At 38.5% G+C, this 24,808-nt stretch overlaps 1 protein-coding gene across 5 annotated transcripts in view; it reads right to left on the bottom strand.

The window, feature by feature from the left end:
• Positions 1-2,003: 2,003 nt before the first annotated feature.
• Positions 2,004-24,808, bottom strand: part of CFAP95 (cilia and flagella associated protein 95) — a gene marked incomplete at its 5' end in the record, with an annotated part of 123,632 nt that continues 100,827 nt past the window's right edge. For all 5 annotated transcript variants that reach the window (XM_082843127.1, XM_082843128.1, XM_082843125.1 and 2 more), the window contains 2 exons: positions 2,004-2,396; positions 20,973-21,030. In XM_082843127.1, coding sequence (XP_082699253.1) covers positions 2,208-2,396; positions 20,973-21,030 — 247 coding nt within the window. In that variant the 3' untranslated portion in view covers positions 2,004-2,207. The remainder of the gene's footprint in view (positions 2,397-20,972; positions 21,031-24,808) is intronic.

Genomic DNA, 24,808 nt, shown 5'->3' on the forward strand with positions numbered 1-24,808 from the left:
CACACCAACAGTTCTGACATAATAACACATAAAGGCCAAAAGAAAAATACTGACCAAATATGAATGCTAACTGTATAAACACACAAGATACAGTGTTATTTTGGTGTCTCAGGTGGAATCCTATGAAGTATACATGTGGAACCATCAGAAGTCAGTGAGGTCATTTCCTAAGGAAGACACTCTCTGATGATCATATCTGAGTTCCACTTTTTATTGTTTGAAATGGTCTTTGATACTGGTGAGGTGAACCATTAAAGAAGTTATCTAAAGAAATCCAAATCAACACAAAATAATTATACCTGAAAGATCTAGGTAATCTCTATTTTTTTCAAGGCATCATTTTATTCTACTAGTTTAAATAAAATCCCTCTAATTTCATTCTCCTTCTAACCAAACAAAAACTGATTTCTAAATTGATCCCTCACGGCAGACCCAGGTCATTTATGTAAAATGCCATGTTAATCATTGTGACGATATAGAATTCCTGCTAAAGTAGGTGAATTTTTTTCTAAGTAAAAGGCATTGTTCAAAGGTAGTGATATGGCTATTAAGACTTTTTCTCCTTCCAAAAGGAAAAAAAAAATCAAATGATGAGTAGCTTGACATACAGATTTGCATACTTCAAACATCTGTCCACCCTAGATATGTTAATGAATGTTCAGAGTGATTAAACTTGAATTTGTAGTCTGTGGAAAGAAAGGTAATCCTAGACAGGTATCCCCTAGAACAGGTAATATATAAAGAATTAACAAGCTAATGCACCATTGTGAAGCAATTATACTCCAATAAAGATGGCATGTACACTACCAAATGTAAAATAGATAGCTAGTGGGAAGCAGCCACATAGCACAGCGAGATCAGCTTGGTGCTTTGTGACTGCCTAGAGGGGTGGGATAGGGAAGGTAGGAGGGAGACGCAAGAGGGAAGAGATGGGGACATATGTATATGTATAACTGATTCACTTTGTTATAAAGCAGAAACTAACACACCATTGTAAAGCAATTATACTCCAATAAGGATGTTAAAAAATAATAAAATAATTAATTTTTTAAAAAAGAATTAACATTACGTATTTATGTATGATATACATATTTATACACATATATTTATGTATATGTACAGACACACTTTAAAGCAGCTATAAATTATAGTAAAACTCTGCTGGTGAATGCTTCCTTGGCATATCCATATTTTATTTATTATCATTTCTCTCCTCACAAGGCTTATAGTTTTCCCCATATTTCGCTAATCAAATTAGCATTTATCATGAAATACTATTTCATGAATTTCTTTTTTAAAGAAAAACAATGAGAGTAAATTTAACCTAGGCCAAAATAAATAAACCCATTCTCAGAAAAAACAAAAGTTCAAATGTACCTCAAAGATCAACTAGAATTTATTTATGTAACCCCGGGCAAGCTACTTGAAACTCTGTGAGTCTCTGCTCATCTGGAAAACGGGAGTGCGAGTCAAAACAACTGCTAAGATTTATTCTAAATCTAACACTAGATGATTGGATTTTCCATTAAACCCCTAAAGTTTCACTAAGATTCTGTCTGCATCTCTGCTACTTCATACAATAAAAAGTGTTATATTGTATAAGGAAAAACACCATGCTGAATGATAATCCACAGAGCAGCTAGCCACCATAGATATGTTAAAGTGTATAAACAGACACACTCCTCCCCAATAAACACACACACACACACACACACACACACACACACACTCGACATTATTATAGGGCCCCGTGTTGCTCAAACTTAAGCCAGTTGAGTTTCATGTAGAATTTGAGTACCACCTAAATTTTTATTCACTCAAAAGTGGAATTTAAGTTATCTCTTTTTTTTAAATCAGACACACCCTAAGCAATCATGAGCTTGATTGTGTTAGCTTTATGCATTTTTTCCTAATAAAATTTAAAATAAATCCAGTCAATAAAATAAAACAAAATAAAGTAACATAAAATAAAATTCCTCCAAGTACCATCTAGAATTGGGTTATATACCTTCAGTGAAAAACATACTAAACTTTGGAAAATACCAGAGTAGCTTATAAAAAGACTGATATACACACTGGTCTAGAATATAAGATTTTGTGTTAAAGGAATCTATTATCGTAATATTTCCACTGCATTTATTAGGATAGAAAATCATCAACTGCTACATCCATTACCTTTCATTAGTTATAGAATCTGATTCCATACATTATTTTAAAAAGGGAACAAGGCTACTGGTTAATGGGTAGAGTTTTCGTTTTACATATGAATTGGCATAAGTCCCACTCTCATCATGCCAGGTGTTGATGCCAAATCTTTTGGAACCATTTAGATCTGTGAACTGAGAACGGCATTTTCTGTAGACAACTGAATAATCATCATCTTGACAAGGATAACCCTATGGGGGGAGGGAGAAAGATAATATTAAATGACTAAAATATGTAAAAAGGAGTGATTTCCAAAAGTTGATCTTTAATGTGTTAGTTGTATTATGATCACAGGTTAATTTTCAAAAAATTGATTAATTTAATCTCTCAAATTACTAACACCTCGTGTATTTGGCTATTGCATTTATAAGTACTTCTAATTCTGAAAGAAGAATCTAGTTCATGGCTGTTTTATTTATAAAATTAAAATTATAAATTATCATATATGTGAATTTTTCTAAACCATAAATATGCAACATAAAGAACCATTTAAATTGTATGACCATCTGCAAAAAGACAAAAACAATTGCAATTTAACTACCATTCAATATCTTTTTTACTAATATGTTATAATCATTCCAAAGAATAATATCTTGGGTTATATTTTTAATAATTGCTATCAAGTCATACTTGCCAGTAAATGCCAAGCTGGAAGATTCATTCCTATGAGAAATTTATATCAGTATAACCCAGTATAATATTTAAGGTATTTATCATTAGAGCACTTCATAAAAGCTTCTATAGTAATAAAACAAGACACTATCATTGACCATTTCCCAAAGGAAATATTGATTCTCTCAGATTATATCAAGGGTAATGGTAGACAAGAAACATAAAGCCCTTGCACTGATTATCTAATTTCTGCTTCAAACTGGTACTAATTTTAAAGCACTAGGACAATATTGAAATTAAATCACCAAAACGATAAAACAATGAAAGAACACCAAAATAGTTCTAAACTTAGATTGGCTTTATTGAAAATAAATGAAAATTCTAACCATATAATAATCATTATAGTGTCTATTTACTGAGTGCCTATTACGGGTTGAACACGGTAGTTGAGTATTTATAACTTTTAATCCACAACAGGCTCTGAAGTAAGAATTATTACTCCCACTTCACATATAAGACCATTTGCTTAAAATCTCAGGAGAGAATCTAAAGAATGCTACTGATTCAGCCAGGGCTTCAAGCTATCTACCTGTAAGACACATCATCCCACCAGCACCCTCATGAAATTCTTAATATTTAAGAGATAAAATATATAAACAATAAAATCCAAAAGCTACATAATATCCATGTCACTTTCTATATAGTTTTGGGCTTTTGCTTTGTGTTGTTGGGGTCTATTTCTTTGGGGTTTGTTTGTTTGTTTTTGGTCAGCTAGAGGCCCTTTAAATGAGATTAGAGCATCGCTTGCCAAACTGCCCTCTAAGTAGGCGGCAGGATCTGCTGATTTCTACCCCAGTTGCAGTGGAACTGAGGACAGCTTCACATGCGAGGTCAGCGCCTTCCTTTAGCATCTCCCAGACAGAGTGGACAATATATTTTGATGTGATGAGTGACAAGAATAAATGTGATGTTTTAGGAAAAGTATTCCAGCTGCAGAAGGTACTAAAGACTGAAGGTGAAAAGGACCGGATTCCAGAACTATGATTAGAACTGGATCTCAACAACTCACATGTCATTAGCTGATGGATGTATAAACAATTCACGATGTGGTATATTCACACGATGAAATATTATCTGGCAATAAAAGGAAAAAAATACTGATAGTTGTATAGCATAGATGAACCTTGAAAACATTATGTGAGGTGAAAGAAACTAAGCCAAAAGACAGATTGTATGATTCCTTATATGAAATGTCCAAAATGGGCAAGTCCACAGAGACAGAAAGTAGTTTTGCCAGGGGATAGTGGGAGGGAAGGAATGAGGAGTGACTATTAATGGGTGTGACTGGATCACGAGGCACCAAGATATGTGGCTAAACATTATTTGTGGGTTGTGTCTGTGAAAGTGTTTCCAGATGAAATTAGCATTTAAATTGATGGGCTCAGTAGTTTGCCTTCCCCAATGTGGGTGGGCATCATCCAATCTGTTGAGGGCCTGAATAGAAGAGAAAGGCAGACAAAGTAAGAATTGGCCCCTTTCTGCCTGATTGCTCAAGCTGAGACATTAATCTTATCCTGCTCCTTGGTACTCCTGGTTCTCAAGCCTTCAAACTCGAAGTGAATTACATCACTGGCTTTCCGGGGTTTTCAGCTTTGGTTTTGTTTCTGTAGAGAAACCTAACTACTACAGTGGGTATGGGGTTTCTTTTGGGGGTGATGAAAATATACTGAAATTGACTGTGGTGATGACGGTATGACACTGGAGATACACCAAAAATCACTGAATTGTATGTTTTAAAAGGGTGAATTTTATGGCAGGTGAATTAAATCTCAGTAAAGCCATTATTTTTAAAAAGTGGTAAGTAGGGGTGTGCAATTCTGAAGTTAGGAAAACTAATTAAGAGAATGTTTGTTGCCTGTTAACACATAAAACTGAGTGCCTCCCATTATCAGAGATGTATTGGTAAACCAGCTCCCCCCACCAAAAAAAAAAAGCCCACACAACTGATTTGTAATATTTGACAATTTCTGTGGTATAAATACTCCTGCCATGGTTGACTTCAAGCTACCAAGTGAAGTCAGTAGTGAACATTGAGTTGGGAAGACGTGAGCATGCTCATCTCATGCAAACTTTAAGAGGTGACACCAGCTCACCCTGCATCCACTTCTCCCATTTCACATTGTGTAGTAACCATGCAGTTTGAGTAGATTAACCCCCCTCCCAGTCTAGGGATAGAATCTAATTGGCCTAAGAAAATAAGGACAATCTCACTCCACTCTCAAAGACAGTCATTGGTTCAATGTTAGGCATGTGACTTGAGTTTGTCCAAACAGCTTAAAGCCTGAGATTTTGTTCAAGAGTTTGGGGGAAAAACATTCTTTTTCCACTATTGCACATAAGTAAGGAAGCATCTAGCCCAGGTTGCTGTTGGCAGCCTGCCTACTATCAGTATAGCATGAAACCAACACCATAAAAGGCAGGCTTGAGAATCAGTAAAAAGTACCAATGACATTGCCATATCAATCTTTTCCTGAAGCCAGACTTTTCAAATAAATATGAGCCAATAAATTACTTCTACTGTCTGATCTGGTTTGAGTTGGTTTTTGTACAACCTACTAAAAGCATCCTAATACATACTGAATAATTTGCAATATTGAAACACCGAGGTTCTGAGAGTTAGAGCAAGGAAATGGAGCAAAAACAAGGGAGCAGCTGGGCATATATAAAAAAGTAGGAGTCAAGGCAAGCAGTAAATTTGTGCCTAAGCATATACTCAGGAATTAGAAGGATGTAAACATGGAATAAGTGAATAAAGAAGGTTTTCAAAAATAAGAACAAACTATTAGGAACCAGGAGGGTATAATTGTTATAAGGAAGCAGAACAGATTATGTTTTCCAAAGTTTAATACAAAAGGCACAAAACAGAATAGAAAAAAGCAGCTTCACCAAGAAGGTCCTACCTCAGAGGACCTTTATATTGACTGCAATTCATACCCAAGGCTAAATTGAGATGGTGGGAGTTTTGGACAAGTGAGTAATTTGGTGTACCTCTCAAACCAAGTATACAGGGAGGGCGTAATCATTCAAAATTATTAGTAGTTTTCCCTTTTCGGGGTGTGTAACCACCCATTTTCCCAAGGGGAGATCAAAATTTGTTTTAGAAAAAAAATGGCAACCAAAATGCAAAGTAATATCACCTTCTAATTCAAAATAGGGTTTTTCCGAAAGACAACAGCCTTGCAATCCAGTTCAGTCTTGAGGATTTCAGAATATCAATGACCATACCTGGAAGACTCAGATCATAGATTTCTCCAAGCATGTAGGAAAACATCCTTTGCCATGAAGGCTTAAACAAGAGTTGGAATGGAGAGTAGGAAGATAGGGAAGAAGTCTGGGGCATTGTAGGAAGACGAAAATAAGGGAAAAGTAAAGCAGGACAGCAGAAATAGTCGAAGCATTTCCCAATTTTCCCATCTGTTGACTTAAATCAGACAGTCTCATTGACATAGAGTCTCATTGATGTGGACAGAGGGAAGTGCACTGGATAAATGAAAATAATGGCACAAAGGTATAAGGGGTCTCCTGGCCCCCCATCTCTCATGAGAACTCAGAACAGACCACCACTCAGGCTGTTCTTTCATTTGCCTGGGGCACAGCCAAACCCAAACTGGCAGAACAGCATGGTCAGGCAGAGGGAGGCTCTGAGAATCATCAATTCTGAACCACGTTTGTATCCTGTGGCATAAACAAGACCCTGAAGTAGTTGTAAGTCTGCAGAGGGAGTTCAACTGTTAGCTGCAGAGCTGAGCATTGGAGCTAGGTACTGAATGGGAGTCACAGAAGGCTTCTGTGGGGTCCACAGTATCTATGGAAGTGGAAATGAGGCTGAGTCATCTCAAACATGCCATCTCAAACATGCCATGAGGGCTCCAACCAAGCCCAGAGAAAAAGAGTGAGAAATAGAAAAAGACTGACAGTTAACAACAGCCACAGACTATAGCCACTTATGCTGGCAAGGGAAAGAGCAACAAGCTGGACTTGAGATATCATCCCAGAGACCACCACACAGAAAATGCTGCTCTTCCCCTCTGGCATCAGGATGCTAAGTTGCATCCCTCTTTCCATATACCCGGATGCCATCTCAGAGAAAGATACAGTTGCTATTGCTGCATAACTGGCCAACCCATACATAGCAGTGTAAAACAGTAGTCATTTCCAGATTCTTTGGGTCAGGAATTTGGAAAGGTACAGCAAAGCCATCTTATTGCTTCACAATGTCTGAGGCCTCAGTTGGGAAGACCTGAAAGCTGAGAGTGACTTAAGTGCTGGGGTTGGAAACGTCTCTCATTCCAATTGGTAGTTGATGCTGGCTATCTGCTGGGACTTTAGCTAGGACTGTTGATGGAACAACTGTACAACAACTCCTTGTGCCTGCATGGGGTTCCTCACAGCATGGTGACTAGGTTCTGAGGATAAGGATGGCAAAAAGAGAACCAGGAGGAAGTTGCGTTACTTTTAATCAACTACTCTGGAAATCGCATAGCATCACTTCCATCATAGTCACAGTTCACCCAAATTCTAGGGGAGGTAACATGGACTCTGCCTCTCAATGTGAAGAGTGTCAAAATCACATTGTAAGAGCATGTGCGATGCCAGCACATGTTGCAACCATTTTGGGAAAATAACAATCTGCCACAGGGAGAAAAGTAGGGTGTGTTGGGATTCCTAAGACCACCCCTAGATACAGTGACTTGCCAGGAGGGCTCATAAAACTCAATATATAATTGTACTTGTGGCTATAATTGATTACAGCAAGTTGATTCAAAGCAAAGTCAGCAAAGGGAAAAGGCACATGGGCTAAAGTCCAGAAAAAAACAGGTGCGAAATTCTGAGACCAAGAGCCCCCCCTCAGTGAGTCACACAAGATGCACTTAATTCCCCCTGCCATGTGTTGTGAAATGCTATCTACTCGGGAAGCTCATCAGAGACTCCAAGCCCAAGATTTTTCTTGGGGGCCGGTCACACAGGCACCCTCTGCCTAGCACATACCAAAATTCCAGACTTGCAGAAGGAAAACAGGTGTTCAACATAAACCACATTGTTTGTGCAAACAGTTTAGACACAGTGAGCTACTCTTATTCAGGAATTCTTATCTCTAGATGCCAACCAAAGGCCAACCTTGTAAGCAGGACTTTTAACAGATAACAGTCTCAGATCTGCTTTTCTACACATAGGGGATGGGAGAGGATCTCTGAGAAAGTGAGAGTTTTTTCAAGGAAGGTTAAATATCTCCTATAGGAACTATTTGAATTATGGAATCAGACTAAGCTTTAAGAGTATTGAAGAGTTAGTGTTTTCCCACTGGTTATGGGCTCGGGAAGAGGGCCAGTTATCAGTTAGACATACTTCCTCTGCATATGTGAGTTGCAGATAGTCGTTATGGTTTCAACACCCTAACATACTATTTAAATGTTTATTCAACAACTATTTAGTGGGGGTGGGAAGAAGTATTTAGAAACTGTGTATAGAAAGAGATTCGTGAATTATCACACATTATTGGCTGATCCACTATTCTGGCGCCACACAGACCCTGAGTTCTGACAAAGTTTACTTAAGATAGGACAATCACTGCAAGCTTTTTCTGAGTCCTCCAGATAGATGACGGTAACTGAAAGCATTTGTCTGAAGTGTGGAATGGGTGGGCATCAGAGCACAACAGCTTAAGAGGGGACTAAAGGAGACATTTCACCGAAAGAATTTAGAGGACTTACCAGCCTAACTGGGGATAAAGAACCAAAGATGTTCCATAACTTCAAACCCAGATGTCTGAGAGAGCTCTAACACCACTAAAAAGAATAAAAAAGACATGGAGATGGAGAGGACTTGTTTAAGGAGGGAAATGAGTCACTTCTCAGACATTTTTAATTAGAGATGACATCAGTACAAAATGTTTATTTTAAAGGCAGTGTTGTGGGACAGATGGCCTGGAGAGAAGTCAGTGCCCTGTGCACAGCAGTGATCATTGGCTGGGGAAAGAGCTATAAAGAACATTACTGGGATAATGGACTATATTTGAATATGGACTGTGGCTTAAATAATTATACTGTATCAATTTTCCCCTAGGTCGAAAACTTTACCATAGCTATGTGTTTTTGTTACTAAGAAACACACATTGAACTGTTCAGAGGTAAAGGGGCACAAAGTCTCCAGCCTATTCTCAAATGGTAAACAATTGCTGACTCCAGGTAAAGATTATATGGGAGCTCCTCTTGCTAGTCTTGTAACTTTTCTGTAAGTTTGAAATCATATAAAAAATAAGTTACCCCCAAAAAGTGATGGTTATAGAGTCATGGGAGTGGATGAATTCTCTGAGATTATGTAAAATGAGAGGAGCAGGGTTCTAGGACCCAAATCTTTGGGACATTCATGGCTGGGTTCATAAAGAAGCCATGAAAGACAGAGAAGAAAAGGTATGGAGAGAGTGTTGCAATGTCATGAATTCTGAGGAAAGGGATGGCAAAGAATGCTGTGGTAGCCAACTGCTCACTTCCAAAGAAGCATCACAGAGGTCAAGACCTGACAAAACACAACCAACAGTAAGAGTCAATCTCTTTTCACCTTTGAGTGTGCTGTTTCAGAGAAGGGTTGAGGAAGTTGAGTGAAACATCCTGATAGAAGACGGAAAAAAGTGTCAGAGAAAAGAATGCTAAGGGCAAACAGGTCCTGTAGAAACAGGAATCACTAAAGACCCAGCAAGACAATCACTCTAGGGAAAATCTGCGTTAAGGTTAATAAAGCTTTCTTCTTCCTTTTCTTTTCTTTCTCTTCCTTCTTCTTTTTAACAGATCATAGAAAGACAGGTTAGGATATTACAGAAGGGTCCTCTTGAGTCCCCAGTCGACCTTCCCTCATTGTGAAAGACAAATAGAACACAGTTTTACCACTTATATCAGGAAAATATATCAGTGTATCTTTAAGTGATGGGTATCCAATTCTTAGATTCCTATCCCCTTCCCACCCTCATTCCCATAGCCTCTAAGCATCAATATCTCCCAAACCTTTCTTTTTTTAGAATAAGATGACATTACTGTTTCTTAGACAACCATATACCCAGTCCTTACCCATTTTTTCCCAGTCTTCCAAGGGGTTGTTCTGTGGTTACACTTATTCTTATTTGATTTCATCCTTTTTATTTAGGACCTTTTATTTTTCATAGTTTTATTTTTCAAGGTTATTTTCAATTTTAGGCCTGCCTTCTAGAACATCAGTAACTCTGCCTAATTTAATATTACAAGATAATTTGAAAGCACAGTCTCAATTCCTTCATCTAGATAGCTCATCCATAAAACTATATAATGGGTTATGTTTCCTGGCCAAATCAGTCACTACAAACTAACCTTGTGTCCACCATTACGGATAGCTATTAGCCACCTGGCATTCATACAGCAAAGGTCATTCTTCCCTAGCATGCCTATAAGTATCCTCATTTGGTGTACTCCACTTACTCTTAAAAAGGTATTGAGGCAACAAGCTTATTTATTTGAATGTCACATTAGATGGAATGAAAATAGATATTAAAGTAGATTGCTGTGATGTTTTGTTTGATTATTTTCAGTATACATTATGTATAAAATTCTTTCCCACTTACGTGCACTTGACTGAAGACCCACCTTCCCCTAGTAAGGTTGTCTTCTAAGCACACATGCAGAGTGATGTGGGAGAAAAGAACAATTCCTGTACAGCCAAAATTACTTTACTAACCCTGGGGATCACATGGGATAGGCATCTTAGACAGATCCCTTCACTACTTTTAAAATGATTTCATTCCTATTGGATATTTTTTCTCCCAGTGATTGAATTACAGATAAGAGTAATTGGCAAATGCAGCTATAAAGAACATGTAATTAGTTGGATATATTATTTAAGAAACCTTTACTATCTCTTTTTATTTGATAAAATTTTACAAAGAAAAAGCATTTGTAAGAAATACAGGTATTCAACTAAAGAAAAAATAGTTATGGGAAATACAAGGAATTGTAGGCTGTGAATATCAGTATAAACATCTATATCATTAATGAGTCTGGTCATCACAAAGAAGAATATGGAGATCTACATGAACAATCACATCACAAAATAAGCTGACTTTTTAAAAAAAAAAAAATACAGATTTTTACATGTATGTAAATGAAAACCCAAAGACGTGGTTAAGTGGGTCTCCGAGGAACTCTGGTTCTTTTTCTTTATATAAATTTATTTATTTTTGGCTGCGTTGGGTCTTCACTGCAGTGCACGGGCTTCTCATTGCAGTGGCTTCTCTTATTGCAGAGCACGGCGTGCGGGCTTCAGTAGTTGTGGTGTGCGGGCTCACTCATTGTGGCATGCGGGCTCTAGAGCACAGACTCAGTAGTTGCGGTACACAGGCTTAGTTGCTCCGTGGCATGTGGGATCTGCCCAGGCCAGGGCTCGAACCCATGTCTCCTGCATTGGCAGGCAGATTCTTAACCACTGTGCCACCAGTGAAGCCCCTAAGCTGACTTTTAAAGACTAATATCATTCAAACTTTAGTAATGGCCAGCATCAAAAACTAAGCAATACACTATTAAACCTTAGTTATTGACACGTTTTTCTTTCTTATGCACAAATTTTGATTGTTCCTATCATTTTAATATAAAAAATAAACATCACCTTTCTTATTTCTCAGTCTATATTCTATGAGGACACTTGCCACTGTTTTATATTTATAGTGGTGTGGTTAGATATAAATTTGAGGCCCAGGGTTCTTGATTTTTCAATTCTTTTTCTTTCTTCTTTACAAAAGTCAAATATGCTCACTGTAGAAATTTAAAGATAATCAAAAGGAGGAAAATAAAATCTCCCAGAATCCCAAGTTCCCTGAAGTAGAACTGAGCTTTTATGACTTGACTCAGAAACAAAAGGAGGTCATGGTTACTTAACTTCAGAAAGCAACATAAGATGAAGGTATACTATCAAAGGAAACAGGGTTCTTTCCACTAAAAGGACACATGCTAAAAAATACTTGGGGATCTGAGTTTCCTGAGAATCAAAACCCCAAATTTCTCAGCTGTTGGTGATACATGAGGTGAGCAGGAGTTAAAATATTTATTTTTTAAGTTTCAAGTAGACTTGAATTAAACATCTGCCAAGGTACTTATTCAAAAAGATTACTTGGTCATAAATAACTATTAGGATGAGAAAGGATCAATGAGAATCAAATCAAATCAAATCACAGAATTTGAGAGCCAGAGAACTCATAAAGATCTTCCTGTCTATATCAGTGAGAGTTCTCCAGAGAATCAGAACCAATAGGAGACAGATAGAAAGAGAGAAAGAGAGCATAGAGAGATATGATAGACTATCTACCTATCTGATCTATCTCTCTATCTTATCTATGTATCTATCTGTCTCTGGGGAAGCCCTGTGGAGCTATATGAGCAGCGGCCAGAAGATCCTAAAGTTGAAGCTGGGGCCTAGGAAATGCAGTCCCTTAGTGCTGGCAGAATGCCATGAGACTCAGATTCAGAATTGTTTGCCTATAAACTACAAAATCATGCCTATATGTATACATATAAGGTCAACACACATATGTGCAACACACATTGAATTTAGGTGGAGGAATTTAGGTGGAGGCATGAATTCAGGCAGAGGAAGGCCACCATCTCCTTCTGAACCCAAGTAATAGAGGGCTGTTTCTCTGGTTAACTAGCAGCAGCATTTTGGAACACCTTGACATTAATCAAAAAATACTAGGTACAATCATGTGACCCCCTTCCCTCTTCTCCAATTCCACTCCCCCACCAGCACCTCTTTTGCAGAAGAATCTAAAATTCTAATTTCATTTCAGTCAATAGCACATAATAAGATAAACAAGCATAATCAGCAAATGGCCATGATTCTTTTGTTAATAGATAGTGATTCAGAACCTTAACAGGACAAAAAAGAGAAAATTAAATAGTAGATATATTAAGATGCAGTACAAAGCAAAGTAGTACTAAAATAAAAGTCATGAAGACACATCATTAACTCTGAAACGTTACCTAATTAAAGTTCAGCCTTAATTTTCTGAATAAAAGTTTGGCAAAACCACACTTTAGTCTAGACTACAAGGCTTACACATGATTATTCCCTGTGGCCAGAATTACATCGCACAACTTTTTGTGCTATTATGTTTTTAAAACAGAACAACAAAAACAACAAAAGAACAAGAAAAAAGGAAAAAGACTGCCTATACTGGAATGAAATTATGGAAGATCATGGGGACACAGAATGGAGCAAAGATACAAAGAGAGGGCCTTAAAAAGAAGTGGGAATGAAAGCTAATTTAGTTGACAGGTGATACTTCCTATAGAACCACCAACCTTTCTAGATTAACTTTCTGACCCAGCTGTTGGTGGTTTTCAGCAAGTCACTCTTTCCCTTATCTTCTTTTTAAAGCCACTGTTAGACATCCCTTCCTAGGAAGCAGGAAACTAAAGACAATTCTAGCCTTTGGGGAGTTTCTTTCATGTGACTGAGCCTAAAAGAACAATAAAAGGCTTTTTTTTTTTTTTCAGTACGTGGGCCTATCACTGTTGTGGCCCCTCCCGTTGCAGAGCACAGGCTCCGGACGCACAAGCTCAGTGGCCACGGTTCACGGGCCCAGTCACTCCACGGCATCTGGGATCTTCCCGGGGCACAAACCCGTGTCCCCTGCATCGGCAGGCGGACTCTCAACCACTGCGCCACCAGGGAAGCCCAATAAAAGGCTTTTGATGATGCTCACCTGACTCCTAGCCAAGGTGTAACTTGGTCTGGGATGATACTCAAAGTATTTATAAATCAGTACACACCAGGCAGTCAGATTAGGCAAGTTCTGGATACTCCTGGTCAGGCAGGTGTTAAACCACCAGAAGGTCCAGGCTGGGCCCACTCAGCCATGAGGCACAGAAAGCCCAGTGCCTATGGCCCATAGTATTTTAAAGGGTCCACAAAAATGTTTTCATTTTTTATAAATCAGAATTTTCAAAATGAATATAACAATAATGTGAATGTACTTGGTGCCACTAAATTGTACACTAAAAAAGGGTTAAAATGGTAAATTTTATATTATGTATATTTTACCATAATAAAAAATGCAAATGCCATTTTGAAAAACCAACTCTATTAAGTGATAGAAACTCATACTGAAGCCAGGAAATGATGTCAGTAATTTAATATCCATAAACATCTTAGGGCAGTAAACAATGGCAGCTATTATACAGAAAATTTTGCTTAAAATAGGGTACAAAAGTCCAAAAGTACTTCTCAGAAAAAAATGAGTATTGTACGATTTAGTTTTGTTGTAATAACACTCATTAGTATATTGGTAATAATTTCAGGAGGCTTAACAATAACGTGGTCACATAACATGGCCATAAAATACCATAATATAGTCACAAATAGTCATAAATAGGCAAGAAGACAAACAGTCTAAAAGTATAAAAGGAAAAAGGATAGGTAATCTTTACAAAATGCCAACGAGAGGTACAGCCTAAGAAATATATCTCTTGGGCTTCCCTGGTGGCGCAGTGGTTGAGAGTCCGCCTGCCGATGCAGGGGACGTGGGTTCGTGTCCCGGTCTGGGAAGATCCCACATGCCGCGGAGCGGCTGGGCCTGTGAGCCATGTCCGCTGAGCCTGCGCGTCCGGAGCCTGTGCTCCGCAACGGGAGAGGCCACAGCAGTGAGAGGCCCGTGTACCACAAAAAATAATAATAATAATAAGATAATAAATATATCTCTTTAATAAGCCTTTAAATCCAAAAAGAAAATGAATATAATCCAACCTGGATTATATTTGTCTTTATAGCAATGCAGTTGTAAAATGTATTAATTTTTTTTTCTTTCAATGGAAGAAACTCAAGGCCACAGTAAATTTCCAAATAGCACAGAAATATCAATATTTTAACAATGCTATATCTGTACCAGGGCATAGAACCCCAGTGATAGGATAGGCCAATCCTACCACTGTTGGTAATATTTTAAACAGATACAGCCTCTTTTCTTACCTACTATGAAACACTGCTTGGATCCCTTGTAATCAATTTGGAATGCATGCCAGCTTTAAAACATAATTCTATTAAAAACTTCCTCAGCTTTTTATCTCTGAAACAACTAGGATATGCAACACTTTTTGCTTTAAAGCTACTTATACGTCTGGAAAGATAATTCAATAGGCAGCTATATTTAGGAAAACAAAATGGTACTTCACACAAAATGATCAATCAGATGTACTCAAATGGCAGCTGCAGGGCTGAGAGGAGCCATGTACCTCCAAAGTGCTCCCACTGAGGGACTGGTCACTTGAATCAACCTTTGGCCCTACCTTTCTATCCTGATATATTGTAGGTTGACTTCCAACACCCATATTTAGAATCTAGCCAACACTCTGGCTTACCATTTTTTCACCTTCTCAAGTCAATGGCTTGGATTCCATTATAGAAATTCATTCCCATGACCACATCTTGGGATCTGTCATTCCCCAAAATTGTTCTACATCTGAAATATCAAAAAATTCCAGGACCTTCCCTTTGCTCACTACTTCTAAATCTTCTCGCTCTCTCACTCCTTCACTACTGTCGTGCTTGTTCTTTTTTTAATTCCCTGGACCCTTCAACTTCCTGAGTTTGCTAGTCTGTGCCTGAACTAATTATTTTCCTTACTAATCCTTAGTTTCCTTACCATTACCCTCAGCTCACTTGTCCTTTGTCTCAAAGGCTCACATACCCTACAAATAGCCAGCTTTAGACCAATCTTCTGATGTAACTTCTCTGTAACTTTTCCTTTATTTTGGTTCTTTGGGAGAATGATAGGGAAGCTTTTAAGAGAAGGTATCTTCCATTGAAATTGGGTGAGTCATAATAAGTTCAGTAAGTCCCCTACATACAAACCTTCAAGTTGCAAACTTTCAAAGATATGAACGTGTGTTTGCATGACCATTCATGTAAATTAGTTCACGTGCCTGGTGTACATTGTCACGTGTGTGCATCCTCTACAAGTGGTTGTGCTTTTGTGTGCTGTACTGTCCAGCACTGTTGCTGTGCAACACGAGGAGCTTACTAATGAAGACCTACCTGATGAAATTGGAGGCCCAGAGAAAGGACGAAGAGAGACAAGAGGAAGAAGAAGTAACTGAAGAACTGAAGAGATTCACGACACAGGAAGTGGCAAGGGGATTTTCTTTATTTGAGGAGGCACTGTTAGTTTTTGAGGCACAGGACTCGAACATAGAACAGTACATGAAGTTTGCAGCAGCCATTCAGAATGCAATCCAGTGCTACCGTGTCATCTATGATGAGAAAAAAAGAGCTACTACCCAGACATCACTGGATCACTTTTCAAGAGGGAAGATAGAATTGAATCCAGCAAGGAGCCAGAACCTGTGCCATCAATGTCAGGCATGAGTGAAACTGCAGCTTGCCCTCCGTCTCCTATTGCTGACTATCCTCCAGCTCTACCATCTCCTACTCCACCATCTCCCACCTCCTCTCCCTCCTCCAGTCAGTAACTCTTCTTGCTAGTTCACTCGATGCCAGCCCCTGTATGCCGGCTGTTGTACTGTACTACTGTACTTTTCAAGGTACTGTACTGTAAGATTTTAAATGTTTTCTTTATTTTTTGCATTTGTTTTTTATGTATTATTTGTGTGAAAAGTATTATAAACCTATTACAGTACAGTACTATATAGGCAATTATGTTAGTTGGGTACCTAGGCTAACTTTGTTGGACTTAACAAATTGGACCATGAACATGCTCTTGGAACAGAACTTGTTTGTATGTAGGTGACTTACTGTACCCAGCTTTAAGAGGTGGAATTCTGAAGAAGTAGCTTGCAATTCTCTTTCATTTCTCTCCTTGGAAATGATTTCATAGTTTCCTAATATTCTGTATTTATTCGTTCACATCTAGAGCTATGGGGAGATAATTTGCATTCTCCTTAAGACTTCTTATGATGCTATCCCACTTTATGCAATTATGAATTAAGCAAATGTAAGAGACCATAATATAAAAATTTATAAAGTTTCAATTCATGCACAAAATTTAAAATAATACGAATCAAAATATTTTAAGATTTCTTCAGGAATTGCATAATTGCAAAGGTGGTAGCCTGAGTGAATGGTGAGCTATGTTTATGCTAAGGCCACATGGTGAAGTCTCTAGCAAGTAAAAAATATTCTCCTTATTTTGTCAGTATTTTATGAATCATACATTTGTTTATGTGCACAGTAACTTCTAAGTCAGAGTTCAGTCACTATTCTGCTGTTACTTAACCATTCATTGTCATTACAATTTAAAAGATTTTTTGTATTCTATAACAATGTAATGCAAGCATTCATTAATGGGGTGCTAGAAGCAGGGCTAAAAACATGCCTCAAAATCAATTCCTTTGATAAAGAACTTAGAAGTGAATGAACAAAACTCTAAATAAAGCCAAAGAACTGCCAGCGCATGCTGCATGCTGTGCTGTTAATGTGGAAACAAGCAACATGAGAAATACTAGAAATAATGCTGAAAAAAATAAAGCACAAATATACAACACAATAGCTAAAGATTCATGCACCCTGAGAACACATCGCACATTCTTTATATTTATGCTCTTGGGGAAACCAGTCCTTTGAATTTTGTGAGTTTTTAATTACGTGCCTTACAACTTCCTTTTGTTTGGAGATGGAGCCAAATCCCATGTATATAAGGAAATGAGCCTGAATTGCATTTTAAAATAATATATTTGTTTCCTTGAGGGTTTTCTGATTATAAACCACCATGCTTACTACATTAGAAAATGCTGAAAAGTATAAAGATGAAGAAAATCACTTAGAATTTCACCATTCACTAGTCAACTTTACTAGCATTTTGACAGTTTCTTCAGGTTTTTTTCCTCTATACTTTTACATAGTTTGGATAAAATACACATACAATTTTGTATCTTAATGTTTTTCTTGACCTTAAATAAGAAGATTTATCAAGACAGTAAGAACTATCCATGGACTTTCTAAAGGCTATAAAATATCTCATCATGTGATTATAACCTATTTAATTGGTACTGTCAGAGAAGAAAAAAACTTTCCTTTACAGTTCTAGGTTCTTCTGACTGGTCTAAGAATTAAACTGACATGAGACAGATTAACAGGAAGAAGTCTAATTTAATTTCATACATACAGGAACCCCACATACATGAGAAGGTCAGAGTCCCTACATACATAAGAGGTTCAAAGACAGAAAGGTAAAATAAGGTATACATGTCATCCTGAGCTAAGGAATGGGATAGGGGCCTGGAGCTTCCAAGAAAAGGAGGTTTCACAAGACAATAAGAAAAGCAGATGTTTGGCAATTAGACATTTGCCCTACCATACAGATGGGGCTACTTAGCTCAAATTTATCTCTGCAATAACTTTTTTTTTTTCTGGGAAAACTTCCCAGTTTAAATTCTTCTAGGTAGTTAAGGGAGGAACAGTAGGTTATCTTGAACACACAGGGTCTCATGTCTTTAACTCAAAAAAATCCTCATGCAGGAGTGACAAATTTTGGGGAGGCTCATTCTGAATCCCTAGAGCACTACACCTAATACTAAAGCATTAGGTAATTTCCAAGTTTTGCTGTAATACATAATGCAATGATGAGTATCTTTGGATATAAATTTTATCCCTGGTATGAACTATTTTTCTTTGGGGAAATCCTTAGCAGAATTATTAGATCAAATAGTATCTCAATTCATATCGCCAAATTCCTTTACAGAAAGATTAAAATAATTTACAATATTCCTGGCAATAGAAAAAAGTACCCATTTCACCCCACCTTTACTCAATTGAGTATTATTATTTTAAAAATATTGCCAATTTTATTAGCAAAAAAATTTATTGCTTTAATTCATATATTCTATTATTTGTAGATTGGGATTTTCCCTGTATTTATCAGCTAGTTAATAATAATAATTTCCTACTTTGTGAACTGTCTTTATATGACCTTTGCTCATTTCCCTAGGGTTTTAACATTTTTCTGGCCAATAGGTTTGAGTTCTTTATGTATTAAGCATATTAATCCATAAGCCATCATGTATGCTTTTCTTATGGCTTGAATGCTATTTTTTTTTTTTTTTTTTTTTTTTTTTGTGGTACGCCGGCCTCCCACTGCTGTGGCCTCTCCCGTCGCGGAGCACAGGCTCCGGACGCGCAGGCCCAGCGGCCATGGCTCACGGGCCCAGCCGCTCCGCGGCATGTGGGATCCTCCCGGACCGGGGCACGAACCCGTGTCCCCTGCATAGGCAGGCGGACTCCCAACCACTGCGCCACCAGGGAAGTCCCATTGAATGCTATTTTTTAATGAGAAGAAATAAATAAGATTAAACATAACGAAAGTAGTATCATGAACAGTTTACTTCCCTAAATTGGTTATGCCACTGTTTCAAAAAACTTGTGATTATTCTCATCTGTTTATACTTTCAAATAATTTTCAGAATCTTAGAGTTCTGATAGAAAACAAAATCCATTGGAATTTTTAATGTAATTATATTAAATTTATAAATTTAACTTATAATTTAGTTTTCCAGTCCCCTCAAATGGTAGTTATTCCCTTGTATTTGAGATTTCTGTCTTAGTTACCTTTGGTGTATATTTATTTATTTATTATTATATATATATTATTTTTAATTTTTTTTTTTGCGGTACGCGGGCCTCTCACTGTTGTGGCCTCTCCCGTTGCAGAGCACAGGCTCCGGACGCACAGGCTCAGCAGCCATGGCTCATGGGCCTAGCCACTCCGCGGCATGTGGGATCTTCCTGGACCGGGGCACGAACCCGTGTCCCCTGCATCGGCAGGCAGACTCCCAACCACTGCACCACCAGGGAAGCCCGGTGTATATTTATTAAAAAAAAAACAACAAAAAAACCTTAATGCCTTCAGTAACAATTTATTATTATCTTCTTGGAATCTCTCATGGTTTGCAGTCAGATGGCAGCTGGAGTTGCAGTCCAAGCTTATTAGGGTGGATGTCCAAGACGGCTTTGTCACTCATAAGTCAAGCTCATCAGTGTTCCTTCTCATGGCCTCTCCCTCCAGCAGAGTAGCCTAGATTTCTTACATGGTGGCTCAGGGCTCCAAGAGTTGGAAGCCCTGAGCCACCATGTAAGAAATCTAGGCTACTCTAGATTAAAGAGTAATAATTACTCTTATTAAAGATAGCCTAGATTTGGCATAGGATTCCTTTTGCCACATTCTATTGATCAAATCTGTCATGTGACAGCCTAAATTCAAAAGGTGGAGGAACATTTACCTCTTGCTGGGGAAGTGGCCTGTCCACCATCTTTGGAGACGAACTACCACATATTCTTTATTGATCTTTATTTGATCTAGAATTTTCTTCATAAAAGTAGTTAAAATTTGTGTTGTTATAGTAGTTTGCATGTTTTTTCCTTTATAGCCTACTAAGCAGTTATTGCTAATATGAAGGAAAGATATTGTCTTTGATACATTTATTTATTTAGTACTCACCTTACTAACTGGTCTTATTCATTCTAGTTACTTATTTTAACATCTTGGTTCTCCTGAGAAGACAATCATACTATCTGAAAATAAAGATTTTTTTCTCCTCTTTTTCAATAGTTAAGTCTCTTATCTATTGCACCAGTTAAGACTTCCTAAAAAAGACTAATAGGAAGCAGCCTTGTTTTGCTTTTGTATAATTGTTGTATAATTTTTAAGTACAAGTTTATTGAAGTTGTAAGCTGGACATATTTTATCAACATACATATTTCCCAGAGCTAAATTAAACCACTTATTTTCATATGCTAATACAATACAAATGAATAGAAAGGTAGGTTCTTATTCCAGATAAATTGAATTTAGGGAGGGGGACAATAAAATAAGATGAGGAAGAAAGTAATATATTTTGGACACTGCAATATTTTCTCCCTGAAATCTATAAACTTATTCCCAAAATAAATCATAACCATAAAATATTCCATTAACTCCCACAAATAGCTAATATCTCTGAATAAATATAAAACATCATAAATCTCAGCAATTTGTCCTTTCTTCTCAAGCATGACTATTTACACTACATGTAAAGAATCATATTAAGTACATAAATATTTAGAATATGGCCTTGCAGCCCTCTTATACTCACACGTGGCTGATATTCATACGGTGGAGCATATTCTTCAGCATATGTTGTCAGTGCACACCTAAGAAGGGTAAGTCAGTATTTAAGAAAAGAATGACTCCAAAAGAAAACTATTTAAAAATTTTAGTAGCATATGTTTTATATGCAATAAAAACATTTCAAGGAAGATTGGCCCTAGTAAAAATTTAAAACTTTTAAAATTCCCAGGTCTCATTTATAGTGTTAACTAACACCAGCAAGGTGCCTTCCTTCAATTACTTCCAATTCAGCACCACCTACTATTCTCCAGTACTAATGATATGCTACCAACTCCAAGTCCCTAAGCTCAGGTGCATTCCAGACAAAGTGTTCTCTTTTCCACTCACTTTCTGCTTCTCAAACCTTTTTGACCCTATGCTCCGTGTTCTCTGTTAGATGACAACTGAAAAATAATAGAAGACAACCAGGTGGACTGAGATTACATAGCTTCCCCAACCTCCACCCCATGACACACATAGAACGGGTGAATGAAATACATCCTCCTCTCCCAAGTCTACAAACACAGCCAAGGGAAACCACGCAGTGCTAGTAATGAAGAGGATATTCATTAGAACGGGAGGCCATAAGCTGATGTCTCAAGACTCAAAGCTGGAGTTTGAACTGCCTATCAAGGGCAGGAGACATGGCCTTGGGTTCACAGAAGGCACAGAGCTAAACTGCTACTTACAGCCAGGGGTCTGTAAAGGCTGTACCTCATATCAAAGAGACCAAAGAAACTCCAGCCATCAGACCAGAAACTTGCAAGAAAGTTTCTCTCTGTTCAGCATTCAGAATGGGGGAAAAAATTATTCTCCTATGAGAAATTACAGTCCTGCTTCTGTTCCTGGCAATATTATGGGATTAGATGGTCAAAGAAACTCCTCTGAGAACTGCACTCCTAAAAATATCGGATACAATGAAATTTAAACATTTTAACGCATGGCTGATCTGGTGGGAAAGCAGAAAACTCAACAAGTAAAAGAATTCAAAAATAATTAGGAAGTCAACTAGGAATGGTTATTGGGTACAGGTGCTAATATTTATCTGCTGGTAAGCACCAATTGCTGCTGGTCTTTCAAGGTGTGATTTCCAGAAGGGCAGCATTAGCATTATCTGGGGACTTGTAAGAAACGCAAATGCTTGGAGGCTAACCCAGCTCTGAATTAGAAACTCTGGGGGTGGGCCCAGCAATCTATGTTCTAACAAGTACTCTAGGTGATTCTAAAAGTCTGAGTATTGGCAATTAAAAGAATAAAAATTAGAAGTGTAACTTTCAAACCAGCAAATAGGATATTATTTTTAAATAACAATCTAATAAAAAGCAGGAGAGGAGAATAAAAGAGAAAAATCAGAAGAACAAATTAAAATCATAAAAAATTAAATATCTTGCCAATCACAATGAAAGTAAAGGAACTAAACCCATCAGTGAAAGTATTTTCTCCAACTTAAATTGAACATCAAGTTGTATGATACAGCCCAACTCTATGCTTTTTTTTTTTTTTTTGGTTTTTGCTTTTCAAGTATAGTTGATTTATAATATTATATTAGTTTCAGGTACAGCATAGTGATTCAGTATTTTTATAGATTATACTTTATTAATAGTTATTACAGGGGGAGAGTTCCAAGAAGGTGGAGGAGTAAGACATGGAGATCACCTTCCTCCCCACAAATACATCAAAAATACATCTACATGTGGAACAGCTCCTACAGAGCACCTACTGAACACTGGCAGAAGACCTCAGACTTCCCAAAAGGCAAGAAACTCCCCATGCACCTGGGTAGGGCAAAAGAAAAAAGGAAAAACAGAGACAAAGAATAGGGACGGGACCTACACCTCTGAGAGGGAGCTGTGAAGGAGGAAAAGCTTCAACACACAAGGAAGCCCCTTCACTGGCAGAGACGAGGGTGGTGGGAGGGAAGCTTCAGAGCCATGGAGGAGAGCGCAGCAATAGGGATGCAGAGGGCAAAGCGGAGAGACTCCCGCACAGAGGATCGGTGCCGACCAGCACTCACCAGCCCGAGAGGATTGTCTGCTCACCCGCTGGGGCAGGCGGGGGCTGGGAGCTGAGGCTCGGTCCTCGGAGGTCAGACCCCAGGGACAGGACTGGGGTTGTCGGCGTGAACACAGCCTGAAGGGGGTTAGTGCGTCACAGCTAGCCGGGAGGGAGTCCGGGAGAAACCCTGGAACTGCCTAAGAGGCAAGAGACCATTGTTTCGGAGTGTGTGAGGAGAGGGGATTCAGAGCACCGCCTAAACGAGCTCCAGAGACAAGCGCGAGTCGCGGCTATCAGCGCGGACCCCAGAGACGGGCATGAGACGCTAAGGCTGCTGTTGCCACTAAGAAGCCTGTGTGCGAGCACAGGTCACAATCCACACCTCCCCTCCCGGAAGCCTGTGCAGCCCGCCACTGCCAGGGTCCCGGGATCCAGGGACAACTTCCCCGGGAGAACACACGGTGAACCTCAGGCTGGTGCAACGTCGCGCTGGCCTCTGCTATCGCAGGCTCGCCCCACGTTCCGTACCCCTCCCTCCCCCTGGCCTGACTGAGCCAGAGCCCCTGAATCAGCTGCTTCTTTAACCCCATCCTGTCTGAGCGAAGAACAGACGCCCTCAGGTGACCTACACGCAGAGGCAAGGCCAAATCCAAAGCTGAACCCCGGGGGCTATGCGAAAAAAGAAGAGAAAGGGAAATTTCTCCCAGCAGCCTCAGGAACAGCGGATTAAATCTCCACAATCAGATTGATGTACCCTGCACCTCTGGAATAGCTGAATAGACAACAAATCATCCCAAAATTGAGGCGGTGGACTTTGGGAGCAACTGTAGACTTGGGGTTTGCTTTCTGCATCTAAGTTGTTTCTGGTTTTATGTTTATCTTAGTTTAGTATTTAGAACTTCCTATCATTCGTAGATTTGTTTATTGATTCTGTTGCTTTCTTCCTTTTTTTTATATACATATATATTTTTTTCCTTTTTCTCCTTTTGTGAGTGTGTATGTGTATGCTTCTTTGTGTGATTTTGTCTGTATAGCTTTGCTTTTACTATTTGTCCTAGAGTTCTGTCTGTCCAGGGTTTTTTTTTTTTTTTTTAGTATAGTTTTTAACGCTTGCTATTATTGGTGGATTTGTTTTTTGGTTTGGTTGCTCTCTCTTTCTTTCTTTTTCTTTATTACTTTTTAATTTTTTTAAGTTTTAATAATTTCTTTTATTTTTTAATTTACTAACTTTATTTTTTTCTTTCTTTTTTTTCCCTCCCTTTTCTTCTGAGCCATGTGGCTGATGGGGTCTTGGTGCTCCAGCCGAGTGTCAGGCCTGAGCCTCTGAGGTGTGAGAGCCGAGTTCAGGACACAGGTCCACCAGAGACCTCCCGGCCCCGCATAATATCAAACAGCAAAAGCTCTCTCAGCAACACTAAGACCCAGCTCCATTCAATGACCAGTAAGCTACAGGGCTGGACACCCTATGACAAACAACTAGCAAGACAGGAACACAACACCACCCATTAGCAGAGAGGCTGCCTAAAATCGTAGGTTCACAGATACCCCAAAACACAACACCAGATGTGGTCCTGCCCACCAGAAAGACAAGATTCAACCTCAACCACCAGAACACAGGCACTAGTCCCCTCCACCAGGAGGCCTACAAAACCCACTGAAGCAACCTTACCCACTGGGGGCAGACATCAAAAACAATGGGAACTATGAACCTACAGCCTGCAGAAAGGAGACCCCAAACACAGTAAGTTAAACAAAATGAGAAGACAGAGAAATACACAGCAGGTGAAGGACCAAGGTAAAAACCCACCAGACCAAACAAATGAAGAG

The sequence above is a fragment of the Leucopleurus acutus genome, assembly GCF_964270905.1.
Source record: "Leucopleurus acutus genome assembly, chromosome: 7".
NCBI lineage: Eukaryota > Metazoa > Chordata > Mammalia > Artiodactyla > Delphinidae > Leucopleurus > Leucopleurus acutus.